This window comes from Trichoderma virens (assembly GCF_000170995.1).
Source record: "Trichoderma virens Gv29-8 chromosome Unknown TRIVIscaffold_79, whole genome shotgun sequence".
Classification (NCBI taxonomy): Eukaryota; Fungi; Ascomycota; class Sordariomycetes; order Hypocreales; family Hypocreaceae; genus Trichoderma; species Trichoderma virens.
Window position 1 is genome coordinate 393,004 of NW_014013670.1, and position 13,669 is coordinate 406,672.

At 49.6% G+C, this 13,669-nt stretch overlaps 4 protein-coding genes across 4 annotated transcripts; 3 read left to right on the forward strand and 1 right to left on the reverse strand.

Moving 5' to 3' along the window:
* Positions 1-206: 206 nt before the first annotated feature.
* TRIVIDRAFT_77600 (uncharacterized protein) lies at positions 207-4,088 on the forward strand (the record flags this gene model as incomplete). The annotated part of the gene is made up of 3 exons (XM_014099278.1): positions 207-441; positions 541-3,640; positions 3,697-4,088. 3 exons carry the CDS (start codon positions 207-209, stop codon positions 3,773-3,775), a joined length of 3,414 nt encoding a protein of 1,137 aa, XP_013954753.1.
* A 768-nt stretch (positions 4,089-4,856) lies between these two features.
* Positions 4,857-5,404, forward strand: TRIVIDRAFT_216348 (uncharacterized protein; the record flags this gene model as incomplete). The annotated part of the gene is made up of 2 exons (XM_014099279.1): positions 4,857-5,190; positions 5,265-5,404. A coding segment is annotated over one exon (294 nt), but the record flags the coding sequence as incomplete, so codon positions are not given.
* Positions 5,405-9,943: 4,539 nt separating this feature from the next.
* Positions 9,944-11,057, forward strand: TRIVIDRAFT_69086 (uncharacterized protein; the record flags this gene model as incomplete). The annotated part of the gene is made up of 2 exons (XM_014099280.1): positions 9,944-10,346; positions 10,420-11,057. The coding sequence occupies 2 exons, from the start codon at positions 9,944-9,946 to the stop codon at positions 11,055-11,057; spliced, it is 1,041 nt and encodes a 346-aa protein (XP_013954755.1).
* A 1,726-nt stretch (positions 11,058-12,783) lies between these two features.
* TRIVIDRAFT_49139 (uncharacterized protein) lies at positions 12,784-13,668 on the reverse strand (the record flags this gene model as incomplete). The annotated part of the gene is made up of 1 exon (XM_014099281.1): positions 12,784-13,668. One exon carries the CDS (start codon positions 13,666-13,668, stop codon positions 12,784-12,786), a length of 885 nt encoding a protein of 294 aa, XP_013954756.1.
* Between the last annotated feature and the right edge of the window lies 1 nt (position 13,669).

Below are 13,669 nucleotides of genomic sequence, written 5' to 3' on the forward strand. Positions count from 1 at the left end.
GCTGCAATCTCGAGTTCCCAGATATGGCCAGCTCGTGATTGGCCAGGCTATTACTCCGACGGACAAATGGGGCAGGCCGGGAGTGGGCGAGACGCGGTCATGTGACCTCTCTACACGGTCGCGACATGCTCCATCTCTGGCGCGTCTCCCGGCGGATTAGCGGCAGCTTTGCAGTGCAAAAGTCACGGATGAGGCCCGGCACAGCAATGGAGCTGGGATCCTCACAAGAGCCGCCGGTGAAGAGGCGGAGGTTCTTTAAGGACCCGGACGAGCCCTCGTCGGATCCGGTGTTCAGCCCCAAGCACGAATTCAGCTCGTCGCTGGAGCCGAGACGGTTCTTCAAGGCAGAGGACGGGGAGGATGAAGATGTTCCTGGAAAGGAAGAGGAAGATGACGACTGGGAGCCGGAGAGCGAACGGAGCATCAAGGCTGAACAAAAGAGTCTAGAAACTCTACCCGAGCCTCGTGAAAATGGAGCTGCTTCTGGGCAATCGACAGACTTGGGGCAGCTTTACCAAGCTTCGACAAACGAATCCGTAGCCCAGCACGAGTCCTCAGCGGTCACCTTTGACCAGGAGACGTTTGAAAGCTTTGTTGGATGCAAAGTTGCTGCCAACATCCTGCGTACTATCCAGCAGCATTGCGGGAACAATCTTGAGCGAGCCGTCAACATGTACTTTGACGGCACCTACAAGAAACTCCTAAAATCGAAGCCCGCTGCGCCTGGCCCAAGCCGAACACAGTCCTCTGAAGTACCAAGCCAGCCCTCGCCGCTCCCCATCCGACGAAATATCCCGACCTCACGATACATTGGCGCATTTGGCGTCGAGGGGTGGGCTACCAGAAGCGGCACAAATCTGTTGAAACACGGCGAAACCGTCAAGATTGAACGACAAAAGATACAGCCCCCTCAACCCCCCAAAACGAAGCCCCGACTTGGAGCTCCTCCTACTCCTGTCAAGGTGAACACGGCTGCCTCGAGACGAGTCGATGTCATCGTGCGATTTACGAACCAGAGTGGCCAGGAAATTGGGCGTCTGGCCAAAGATACCGCCAACTGGGTGTCAACGCTGATGGACCAGAAGATTTGCAAGTTTGAAGGGACGTGCGTATACTGCCCCGAACGTACGCGAACAAACGACACCGTATTCATTCAGCTGCGATGTTCCTTGCTCGACTCTGCCTTTTTCGACCGAGGCTTCAAGCCCGCAAACGATTCCTCGGCCACATGGTTCGAACAGCAGATTGAGACGGCACAAGAGAAAGAACTCAGACTCAGGCAGGTAGCTCTAGTTAGGCTATTCCAGGAGATTAATCTCCAACCGGTCGTTGCCAATGCTGCGGCAAAGGATGGGCGAAAGGGGCTCCTCCAAGCTGCGGAGATGGACGAGCAGAAGCAAAAGGACTCGAAAAAGGCGGCTGTAAATGGCAACAAAGAATCCGGAAATTCATCACCCTCAGAGGATCCCGAAGAAGGAGAGGAGCTAGAACAAGACCAGCTCGACGCGCTATATAAAAAGGCCCAGACATTCGACTTTAGCATGCCCGAAGCCGAGCCGGCGAGTACCTTTGCCATGACGCTTCGCCCATATCAAAGACAGTCTCTGCACTGGATGCTTGCCAAAGAAAAGGATGAACAGAGCCATAGGGAGCTCTCGATGCATCCGCTATGGGAGGAGTATATGTGGCCCGTCAAAGATGTCGACGACAAGGATCTCCCTTCAGTAGAAGGGCAATCTAAATTCTATGTCAACCCATACTCTGGTGATTTGACGTTGGATTTCCCGGTCCAAGAGCAACACTGTCTCGGCGGTATTCTTGCAGATGAAATGGGCTTGGGAAAGACAATTCAGATGCTCAGTCTGATTCACTCGCACCGATCTGAAGCTTCACAACAGGCCAGGCTATCATCTAAGCAAGGATTGAATCAGCTACAGCGATTGGGAAAGAACTCATCAAACGTGTTGGATGCGCCCTGCACTACTTTGGTAATTGCACCCATGTCTCTGCTGTCACAATGGCAGAGTGAGGCCGAAAAGGCTTCCCAACCGGGCACCATGAAGATTCAGCTCTATTACGGTTCAGAAAAGGCACTGAATCTGCAGTCGCTCTGCAGTGGCTCCAATGCTCCGGACCTTGTCATCACCAGCTATGGAGTCGTTTTGTCGGAATTCACCAGCGTTGCTGCAAAGAACGGCGATAGGTCCTTCCATACGGGCATCTTCTCTCTCAAATTCTTCCGTGTGATTCTCGACGAGGCACACTATATCAAAAACAGGGCGTCCAAGACTGCGCGAGCGTGTTACGAGATTGCAGCAGACCATCGATGGGCATTAACAGGCACGCCGATTGTCAACAGACTGGAAGACCTCTTTAGCTTGGTGCGCTTCCTGGGCGTTGAGCCTTGGAACAACTTTTCTTTCTGGAAGACATTCATCACTGTGCCATTTGAGTCGGGAGACTTTGTGCGTGCTTTGGACGTTGTGCAGACTGTTCTGGAACCACTCGTCACCAGGAGAACCAAGGACATGAAAACACCAGACGGCCAGCCACTGGTACAGCTTCCACCAAAGCAAATTGAGATAGTTGAAGTAGAACTATCCAAGACGGAGCGAGACATTTACGACCACATCTTCAATAAGGTGAAGAATACTTTTGCGCAGAATGTCGAGGCTGGCACGGTACTCAAGGCATTCACGACAATCTTTGCCCAGATTATGCGTCTTCGCCAATCATGCTGCCATCCCGTTCTTGTCCGCAACAAAGATATTGTGGCCGACGAGGAAGAGGCTGGCGCCGCGGCTGATGCGGTTACCGGCTTGGGTGACGATATGGATCTTGAATCACTAATTACGCAATTTACCGCCATCACAGACGAAGCCACCAACGACAGACAGACGTACGGAGCGCACGCGCTGGATGAGATCCGAAATGAATCCGAAAAGGAGTGTCCTCTATGCTTTGACGAGCCGATGAATGAGCAAATTGTCACTGGCTGTTGGCACTCTGCGTGCAAGAAGTGTCTGATGGACTTTATCAAGCACGAGACTGATCACGGCAGGGTGCCAAAGTGTTTCAACTGCCGCACGCCGATTAACCAGCGTGATTTATTCGAGGTTGTGCGCCATGATGAAACCGACGAACCGTTTGCTTCAGCAAAACCGCGTTTTAGTCTTCAGCGACTTGGCGTCAACTCCTCTTCTGCCAAGGTTGCCGCATTGATATCAGAGCTTCGAGTACTACGTCGGGAGCGTCCATATATGAAGTCCATTGTCTTCTCGCAGTTTACGTCCTTTCTCACGCTCATCGAAGCCGCTCTTACGCGTGCCAACATCAAGTTTCTTCGACTCGACGGAAGCATGACGCAGCGGGCCCGAGCAGCGGTGCTGCAACAGTTCACAGAGAGCAAGGGCTTCGTGGTGATGTTGATGAGTCTGCGCGCCGGCGGTGTCGGCTTGAATCTCACGAGCGCGGGGCGCGTCTTTATGATGGATCCCTGGTGGAGTTATGCCGTGGAGTTGCAGGCGATTGACCGGGTGCACAGACTTGGACAGCAAGATGAGGTGGTTGTCAAGAGATTCATAGTGAGGGGCAGTGTGGAGGAGAGGATGCTGAAGATCCAGGAGAGGAAGAAGTTTATGTAAGTGGATGATGCTTGTTTGTTTTGACGTTCCACAAGACTAACGGCTCCCTTAGCGCGACGTCATTGGGCATGATGAATGATGAAGAGAAGAAGCTCCAGCGGATTGAAGACATCAAGGAGCTCCTCAGCTAGACGACAGAAGCGGATTCACACGACACGGTTAATTATGATGGTATGGTCTTAGACTATGGCGGCTTTGAGTATGTGACGGTTTCATTATCTGGCGCATGGGTTACTTGAAGAAGTGAAATTTTGATTGCATGAAATGGCATGGCATGGCATGGCATATGATGGTTGTGATGGCTGTGGTTGAAAAAAGGTGTATATATGATTGGCTGGATTTGGCATTCGAGTAATCTTACTCGTACGAAAAAGGATAGATGACATGTCGAAACAAGCAAAAGACATATGGGGTAATACGGGCCGGGTAAAGGAACTTTAGCTCAAGTTGCAAAATGGCCAACCCAGCGTAGCATTCAATGCGTGTACGGAGTACAGTACTCCGTAGATGTGAATCTTCGAAGGAATCGTCGACGGCGGATGAACCAGGATGATCATTGCGGAATGCGGGTGTCATCCCCACAAGCGTCCCCGTTGAAGATTCTGGTCAAATATAACTTTATCTGCTAGGGTCGTTTCAGGATAGGCGACGGGGATGCGGGTGGCGAGGCAGAAGGATTGCGCGAATATGGATGTGTCGGACATTATTTTACCTATGTCAACCCTTACCCTTTCCCTCTCTCTCAGAGATTCACAAGCATCAACATGTTGTGAGCATGCATTTGCTCCAAAAATGAATGACAGCTAAGAGGAAGACGCTGTTTTTTCCAGAGCATCTGCTGACTGAAGCTATTCAGGGGGACCCAGTAATAGGGGCGGGGCCGCACAGCAGGCGGTGCAAATTAGCAGCCGAAATTACCGGCCAGGGCCCTCAGCCCATTACAACGTCCCATACGAGCTGGCGATCTGATGGGAAACGGGGAAGGGGACTTTTCTTCATCAAAGGAATACGAGGCGAGAGCCGTGTTGGCCGTAGCTTGCGGGCTTGTGATCTGACTATGGAGTAGTTTGGACCTCCTTTACGAGGACTACGGAGTACGAGTAATGGGATTACTACTACTCGTATACTGTCTTTTTTGCTGCTAGTTGTGTGGATGCTAGAGAATAAATACGCTGATCCCCCCCGGACTCCTCCGGAAAGGAGAGAAAAGAGATTCTTGTTTCCCCATCTCCAGTCGCTCTTTTAGCAGCCGTTCATTTCCAAAAGACCAAATACAGTCCTTACCGAAGGTCGCCACATAATCGTAATCCAACGACGAAAAATCTTTTACTCCAAACCCGCAAAAATGAAGTTCACCGGTCTCACCTTTGTCGTCGCCGCCCTGGCTGGCCTTGCCGCTGCTGCCCCGTCCCCCATTGTGAACGGAAAGCAGGCCTGCGGTGCCATGACCAAGGGCTTTGCCAGCTGTCCCTTTGGCGAGATTTGCGTTCTTGCTTCTGGAGCTGATTCTGATTCTGCTACTGGATTCTGCCAGTCTCGCTAAGAGGTGAGTTTTCTGCTTGTCTCTGATGGGGTTGGGTTTAGGAGGACTCTTTTGCTGATGGATGTGGGGTGGTTTAGATTAATGGCTTGAGAGGATCGAGAGGAGGGTTCGTTGTAATGGATTGATGGAGATGAGTTTATTGAATTAAAGCGATTATAAATACTACGACGATCAAATATAATACGACTTGTTCCGCGCAAGTCCATTTCGGAGAAACAAAGCGCTGAATCGCCTTAACATTGTCGTGACGCTGCTACCATTAAATGCAACAGAATGTAAAATAGAGTAAAAGCTCAAACGCGATGCATAACCTCCATACTCGTATGAGCATTACGCAATGCCTTTGCGCGCAAAACGATTTTGGTGCGGACACTGCGCGAGGCTGATATGTGGCAACCACTTGTTCTAGGAGTTGGGTACCTACATGTAGTTAGTACAGCAGCAGCCTTGAGAGGCAGCACGCAGACACTGTATTAAACTGTTAGGTCCTGGTAGGTGTTTCGCTATGGGTATGGCTCTCTGAGAAGCCAATATTGTCATCTCCAAATACACATTGATGTTAGTAGTAAATAATGAGGTGTTTGCTCAGCATCATAATGGGAAGGACTTTACGGAAGACATACAATAGGTAAAGCAACGGACTGGCGCACGGACAAGGATGCAATTTGACGTAGTATATTCGTCGTCTTTGTATATCGGGGGCACAGAGGGAAGTAGATAAAACCCCACCCACAGCTCATATAGTTACCGGTTCAAAGCATTGCGTTTCTTTAACAACTCTATATGTACAGGAATTTCTTTCATTATTGTTCCCCGTAAGATTGGATTTATTATATAGCTATATATACACTGAAGCTTGAAATATTATGAAAATAGACAAGAAGATATAGGGAAAATGCTAGTCAGTAGCTCGGTATGATGTGAATAGCCCATCTCGTCTAGCAAGGAATCAAGACGCTAAAATTGTCCACGTAGATCTCTGCGGAGATAGTTGTGCTAAGTTTGCAAGAGAGCGTGGTAGAAGATGAGGTAGCAGGGAAAGAGAAAGAAGAGGTAAGCCACTGGAACTTGTTCGTGTTGGTGCCAATGGTGATGGAGGAGCTGATGCTGTTGTTGACGGAGCAGACCAATTTTGAATTGGAGTTACCGCTGACCGCATAGGTGACGAATGAGACCTTGTACACCTTGCCGGAGATGGTGTTGAAGGTTTGCGAGATGGTTGATGTGGAAGAGATGGTTGATGAGGAGTACAGGGAGAGGGCGGCTTGTCCGTCTTGGCCGGCGACAAATCTTCTGTTCCCGCTGCCGGTGGAGGTCCAGGTCCAGGGAGAGAGCTGGTTGGTGTTAAAGTTACCGTTCGTAAGCTTCTGGACATTGCAAGTCGGGGCTGCCAGGGTTGTGGTGGCCGTCACGGTCTTGGTGGTTGTGGTCGAGACGGTCTTGGTGATGGTCACGTCAACTGTCTGGGTCACGCTTGCAGTGTTGGTTGCGTCGATGGTGTTGGTGACTGTTGTGAAGACAGTGGCGGGTCTAGTGACGGTGACGGTGGTGGATGAGGTCTGGACGACCGTAGCCACGTCGGTAACATCAACGGTGTTGACCTGAGTGGCCGTAGCGGTGACCTGGCTGGTCTCAGTGGCGGTGACATCCTCAGTTTGGGTAACTGTGGGAGCGGTGGTGACATCCACAGTCTGGATATCAGTGCTGTAGGCAGTGTCCACCTCGGTTAGGATGGTGGTTTCGCTGTCAGTCTGGATGGCCGTCTGGGTGACGTCGACAACGATGATTGAGGTGACGATGTCTGTGATGTAGGAGGTTACCTGGGCGTCCAGGGTGGTGGTCTGGTCGTTGGTAACGGTGTAAATGGCAGGGTCGGTTTCAGTCACGGTGTCAACCTCGGTGACAGATGCGACGGCATTTACGGTAGTGGTGCTTGTGGGACCAACAACGGTGATTACATCGCTAGTGAAGGTGGTGTAGAGTTTGGTGATGGTCTTGGTCACGTAGTAGATGCCTTCACGACCACGCACAGTGGTGGTGATGGTCTTGGTGATCTGCAAGGCATAGTTAGCATGCTATTTATGGCGACTCCATTGAGTTGCTGGTGTGTAAGTGCGAGAAAGGAGTTGTATGCTCTTACCGTGGGCTTAGGGGCGGTGCGGGTGACTGAGACAGTCTTGGGAGTTGGGCAAACAGTGACATCAAGCTTTGAGCAAGCGCTGGACAGCTTGTAGCCTGGGATGGTAGCCAGGGGTCTGGGTGTGCTGATTCCTCCGTTGTGGTAGCCATCGCGCTTCTGAACGGGCTGAATAGTCACGAGGGTGGTGGTGAGGACGGTGGAAGCATCTGTTACCACGGACGTCAGAGTGGCGGTGGTGAAGTCCGTGGCCGTCACGGTATGCAACTGAGTGATGCTCTCCTGATCGGTGACCGTGCTGGTCAGATCAGTGGTCTCAGTTGCGGTGGCATCGACAATCTGAGTGGTGGTCACGGGCACGACGTTGGTCGCGGTGGCCGTGACAGTGTCCGTGAAGGACTTAGTGATGGTTGCGGTGTGGACATTGGTCACACTGCGGGTGATGTAGTTGGTGTGGACGTTTGTCACCAGCTTGGTCACCCAGTTGTTGACAGTAGCTGTGGTGAGCGATGTAGCATACTGGGTGACGGTGACGATGCGGGTAGACACGTCAGTAGAAGTCTGGGTTGCGACATCGGTAAGAGTGTCGTAGATGGTGTTGGTGATGTATCCCGTCAGATAGCGAGTGATGGTGGAATACTGGGTGCTGGTGACATGAGCCGTCTGCAGGTTCGTCAAGGTCTGTGTCTGGACATCGGTGATGGTAACCACCTCAGGCGTGCTGGTCACGGAAGAGGTTCTGGTCTGGGTGACAGTGTTGCAGACCTCGGTAGTCAGAGTCTCGGTCTTGCTGCACCTGGTGTTGGGGTTCTTGGTGATGGTCTGTGTCGTTCGGACGGTGGTTGGCGCGGGAGTAGCTGTCCTGGTCTTGGTAACGACCGGGCATGGCACATGGAGCAAGGCAGCACAGAAGTCCTCTGCGCCAGGGACATGCTGCAGAAGCTTGAAAACAGGATCACTCGGAGGTCGGCAGGTTTTACCGCCCCGGTGCTGTTCGTGATGTTCGTCATGCTCATGATGATCGTCATGGCCATACTCGTACTGGCCTCCGTGGGGCAGGGCCACAGCGGCAACGGCCGCCCACGACAACAGAAGAGCAGAGGCACGCATCGTGATGAGGTGATGATGTGAATGCTTTCCAACCGCTTAGGCGGCCGCCAGGCCGAGACGATGCCATCCTTTTTGTACTCTATAGTTTGCTCGACAACTGTCTGCCCCATCCAGAGGCGAATATTGGTGATAAACATCGAACCGTCAAAGGCCAGACTCAGCTGAAATCTCCAATCTGTGCCAACCTAGCTTTCCTGCGTTAGAGCGGCAGGGGCTCAGTAGAGACTATTGACTGTTTACCCAACTTACACGGCGGCTCCCGAACTATTGGCTTGCACTAGTGGCCCTAGCCAGGCACCATCCGCGATTATTTGATTGCACTCTGGGCCTTGACAACTCATCGTCCAATGCCGACGAGTGTCCGGACAAAAGCTGACTGCTACCCTTGTCAGTTCGGTTATTTTCAGCATATTAACCCCATACCCAGATCCGCTGTGATCGAAAATTTGCATCCCCTGCTGGCGTGCCAATTCCTAATGAGGTATTAGCAACCTCCCAACTGCCTTCAGTCTTCAGCTGAACAACAATCGTTAGGCCCCATTCAATATTGCACCATAAATGGCGTGTTGTGATGGATTGGTGTCCCCTGAGAGGTCAGAATCGTCGGGAATAATCAATATTATTGACCAACTCACAATTAGGCACCGTTAGCGGCTGAGTGGGACTTGGGCGCCTACCTGGAAATACTGTAGTTATGCAGTACTAAATACGAAGTACGAGTACTTAGTAGTGTGCTAATAGGTCAGCAATGTGCTGCTGTTTTCTGTTGCTATTGGTTTATAAACTGGGAAACAATAAGCATAGCATTAGTGCAATACTATGTTGGAGCATCTTGGGTTTTCGTTTGGTGAGAAGCTAAATGTTTTAAAGGTGGTGGTGGATAACATATTGCTATCCAGATACTACGGAACTACCTATTATACTGGGAACCGACATGAGCGAATACTTTAGGCACAAAGAGAAGCAACATGCTGAACCTTCTTTTATTCGTGATAGTACTACTATTGCGAAACACGATGGAATGTGCAAAATAAAATAGATTAAAATCTCAAACGCAATGCTTGAAATCCTCTGTATTGAGCTTCCCGATTGATCAACGCGTCTTGGAAGGCCCATAGAGCTCTGACGCTGCGAAGGCGAACTTGACTCGTTTAGGAATGTCATCGAGACAGAATCTGTCTTGTAGTATCATCGTCCGATCCAAAGGTGCGGATTTTTGAGAACGCGTTGAAAGTGGACTTCCCTAGCTGTCAATACCGATGGTGTGACAGCAGCCTATGCCCTGTCATCGTACCCCAGATTGAGGCTTGGTGGCGTTGTTCTTGGTGGTTTGGTGATGTATGTATTATTTCCTATTTGGGTAATAAGCAAGTTGAGTGAAAGTACGTCACTGCGATGAAGAAAAGTATTTATTTCGCACATTCTCACTGCGAGATATTTATTCGGGTCTTATCTTCCGTATTGTAATAAAGAATCTACTTCAGTTCTGATTTGCACTCTTTTTGCACAATGGACCGTTACGCTGCTGCCCATGCCTCCCGCAATGGCCCTGGAGATGCTCGTCCGACTGCCCTCCAGATTATCGCGGACGAGTATCAGTATGGCAACACTGATGAAGCTTGTTTTTCAGAGTTAGTCATTGTGATTACTGGTGCAACTTCTGGCATCGGATATGAGACTGCCCGAGCTCTCTACTCCGCGGGAGCAAAGCTGCTCATCACGGCGCGAGACGCTAACAAGGCGAAGAGCATTATTGAGAAGATTGTGTCAAGTATTCCGCCGGTTGAGGGAAGACAGTATCAGATTATTGAGGTTATACCTATGGATATGGGCTCTCTTGCCTCTGTCAGACGAGCTGCAGAGGAGATTCTGAATAAGGCAGAACACATTAATGTCTTAATCAACAACGCTGGTACGCATACATTGTCTTTCATATCAAATAAAAATAACAGTGCAGTAATTATAACACTTGGCTTTCGAAATAGGCATTGCGGGTATTCCATTCGAACAAACGGAAGACGGGCTAGAACGGACCTGGGCCGTAAACTACGTCGCACCGTTTCTTCTCACATATCTTTTACTCCCACGACTCGAAGCCGGCAGCACCAAGAATCGCCATTCCCGCATCGTCAACTTGAGCACTACAGGACATAGACTGTTCCCAGCTCATCTAGACGACCCAAACTTTAAGATCACGCCCTATGAGCCCATGTCTGCCTACGCAACGTCGAAACTCGCCGTAATCCACCACGCCAACTTCATTGACCGGCACTTCTCCACTCACGGAGTCAGAGCCGTCTCGCTTCACCCTGGGACTGTCCATACTCCGATGCTTCAAGCATACACATCCCAGCGGAGCGAAAATGTTGAACTGCCGCCTGGGTATGGACAGGAGCTCAAATCTGTTGAGCAAGGCGCGGCTACAACCGTTTTCGCAGCTATTGCGTCGTGTTTGGAGGATCAGGGCGGTGTGTACCTGGAAAATTGCTCCTATGGAAAGGATGCGACGGCTGATTTTGGCACGATGGATGGCGGGTATGCGGCTTTTGCGTTTGATGAGGTGGTGGAGGAGAGGCTTTGGAAGGAGACGTGTAAACTATTGGAAGTTCCCGATTTATTGTAGCCGACTACTTAGGCAGATAACAGAGAAAGGTCGGTCGAAGAAGTGGATATAGAGGGCTGGATACGAAGCGGTGCTTCTCCACGCTTTTTGCGCCATTCATTTGTAGATGTGATGAGATCGTAGCATCCATCAATTAGATCTTGCCATTTCTGAACAAACTCCTCGGTGACTTCCCAGTTGTGTGCGTCCCACGAGTTTTCGCCCCAAATCATCAAGCCGGGTCGGCTGCAGCTTAACTGTAGGCGCCCAACCCCGGTAACATCCTCGCAGAGCTCGGTTTCAAAATCCCATTCTTGTGAGGCAGTTGCTAGCCTACGAAGAACATTATCCCGGAATTGTGGAAAGGGGATCAAGTCTAGCCATGGATGGTGTGTATCTTTGTGTTGTAATGATGTAGGCTGAAGATTGGCTGGAAGGGATGGTTGTGTCGTTGATAGATCTAGGTTAGGCGTTTGAGGGGAGAAACTTGAGAGGGAGTCGTCCTGACAAATTGTGCTCCACGGATAGTTGAGGAGACTGGCATTTGCAATTAATCCACGAATGATGTTATTGTGGACAAGAGTGAGAAGTCGATGGTCAGCAGAGAGGAGGAGATTTCGAGCAGATGCGAAATGCGCGCCGCAGGAAAGAGTTGGCGATGTTACAGGCACTTTGGCTAAATGACAAGATTCTTGAGTTGGCTTGAGTAACAGGAACTTGTCACACTGAGGCGGGTTTACTCTAGAGATGCGCTTGTCTTGCTTCGCTTTGGCTGCTTCTCGAAGACCTGTAGCAAATTGTAAATTTCTACAAAGAAGCTATATGAATGGTGGATGATGTAACGACGAAGGTGGGAGGCTTACGGTAATTATGCTGAGCCCGACGATTCTGCAGGCGGCGTCTTTCAGCAGAATCAACAGTAAGTGATTGAGGCTTAGCCTCTGGTGAATTCGGCCTTTTCATGTGATGTGTGTTGTGAAGCGCTTGGCTGATTCAGGGAGGTCTCTGACTATGAATGCAGCTGTTGAATTGTTCTTGTTTGGCGTTAATTCCTCCTGCGAGGGGTTCGGGGATAATGGCCGAGGCAGCGTCCGATTATCTCCACCGGCGTGGAGCGATTAGTATTGCTAGAATAGGAAGTAAGCCTGCCGCTGGTATGCCGTATTTATTAAACATACCAGTAGAAGACGGAATGGGTGTCGCCTCGCCACCTGTATAGGATTTTAGCTAAGGTAGAGAAACATGTAGCTAGGGTCGTAAATGCCATAGAACTAAATTATGGAGACTAAACCAAACTGCGGCCACCGTTTCAGCGCTTCCTACCACTCTATACTACTCTACCAAAGTGGTAGTCCTAGCATCATCTACGCGAAGCGTCGGACCTCTCGCTTTGCTTATCACTCTGATGACAATTTTTCCTAGTGGATGGTATAATAGATATATGCAAAGAAAGGACTAGGCACTGGGACTAGCTGTCTCTGATGCAATGGACTCTCTGCTCATAAACTGCACTAAAGAAGCACATTTGCAAATATATAGGCCGATATATAACCACTCTTTCATGCCCTGGGTGCTAACATTCGAAGGAAGAACATCACGAAATTGTCGCAGACTCATCAACATGGAGCCTTTATATTGAGCAAGTCCACACTAAGTACTATGCCCATAACCTCTACTTGTGATATGTAGTTAAATCCGCACAAGCCGTTGGATAAATTTATGTTTCCTTCTAGCTGACGAGAATATTCTAGACGACGTTCCAGAGTTTGATAGTATTATCGGCTGACCCTGATGCTAACAGCTTTGAGTCATGTGAGAAAGCTACTGCACGAACGTAGTTGCTATGGCCCTGGAGTGTTTGTTGGCATTGGCCTGTTGTTATATTCCACAGTTTAATAGTGCTATCGCCTGACCCTGATGCTAACAGCTTTGAATCATGTGAAAAGACCACTGAAACAATATAGCTGCTATGGCCCTGGAGTATTTGTTGGCATTGGCCTGTTGTTATATTCCACAGTTTAATAGTATTATTGTGTAACCCTGATGCTAAAAGCTTTGAATCATATGAGAAAGCCACTGAATAGACACAATCGCCATGGCCCTGGAGTGTTCGTTGGCATTGGCCTGTTGTTATATTCCACAGTTTGATAGTATTATCTTGTGACCCTGATGCTAAAAGCTTTGAATCATGTGAGAAAGCCACTGAATAGATATAATTGCTATGGCCCTGGAGTGTTTGTTGGCATTGGCCTGTTGTTATATTCCACAGTTTGATAGTTTTATCGTATGACCCTGATGCTAACAGCTTTGAATCATGTGAGAAAGCCACTGAATAGATATAATTGCTATGGCCCTGGAGTGTTTGTTGACATTGGCCTGTTGCTATATTCCACAGTTTAATAGTTTTATCGCCTGACCCTGATACTAACAGCTTTAAATCATGTGAAAAGACCACTGAAAAAACGTAGCTGCTATGGCCCTGGAGTGTTTGTTGGCATTGGCCTGTTGTTGTATTCCAGAGTTTAATAGTTGCATCGTATGACCCTGATACTAACAGCTTTGAATCATGCGAGAAAGCCACTGCATTGATAAAACTGTTATGGCCCTGGAATGTCTGCCGGCATTGAATCATC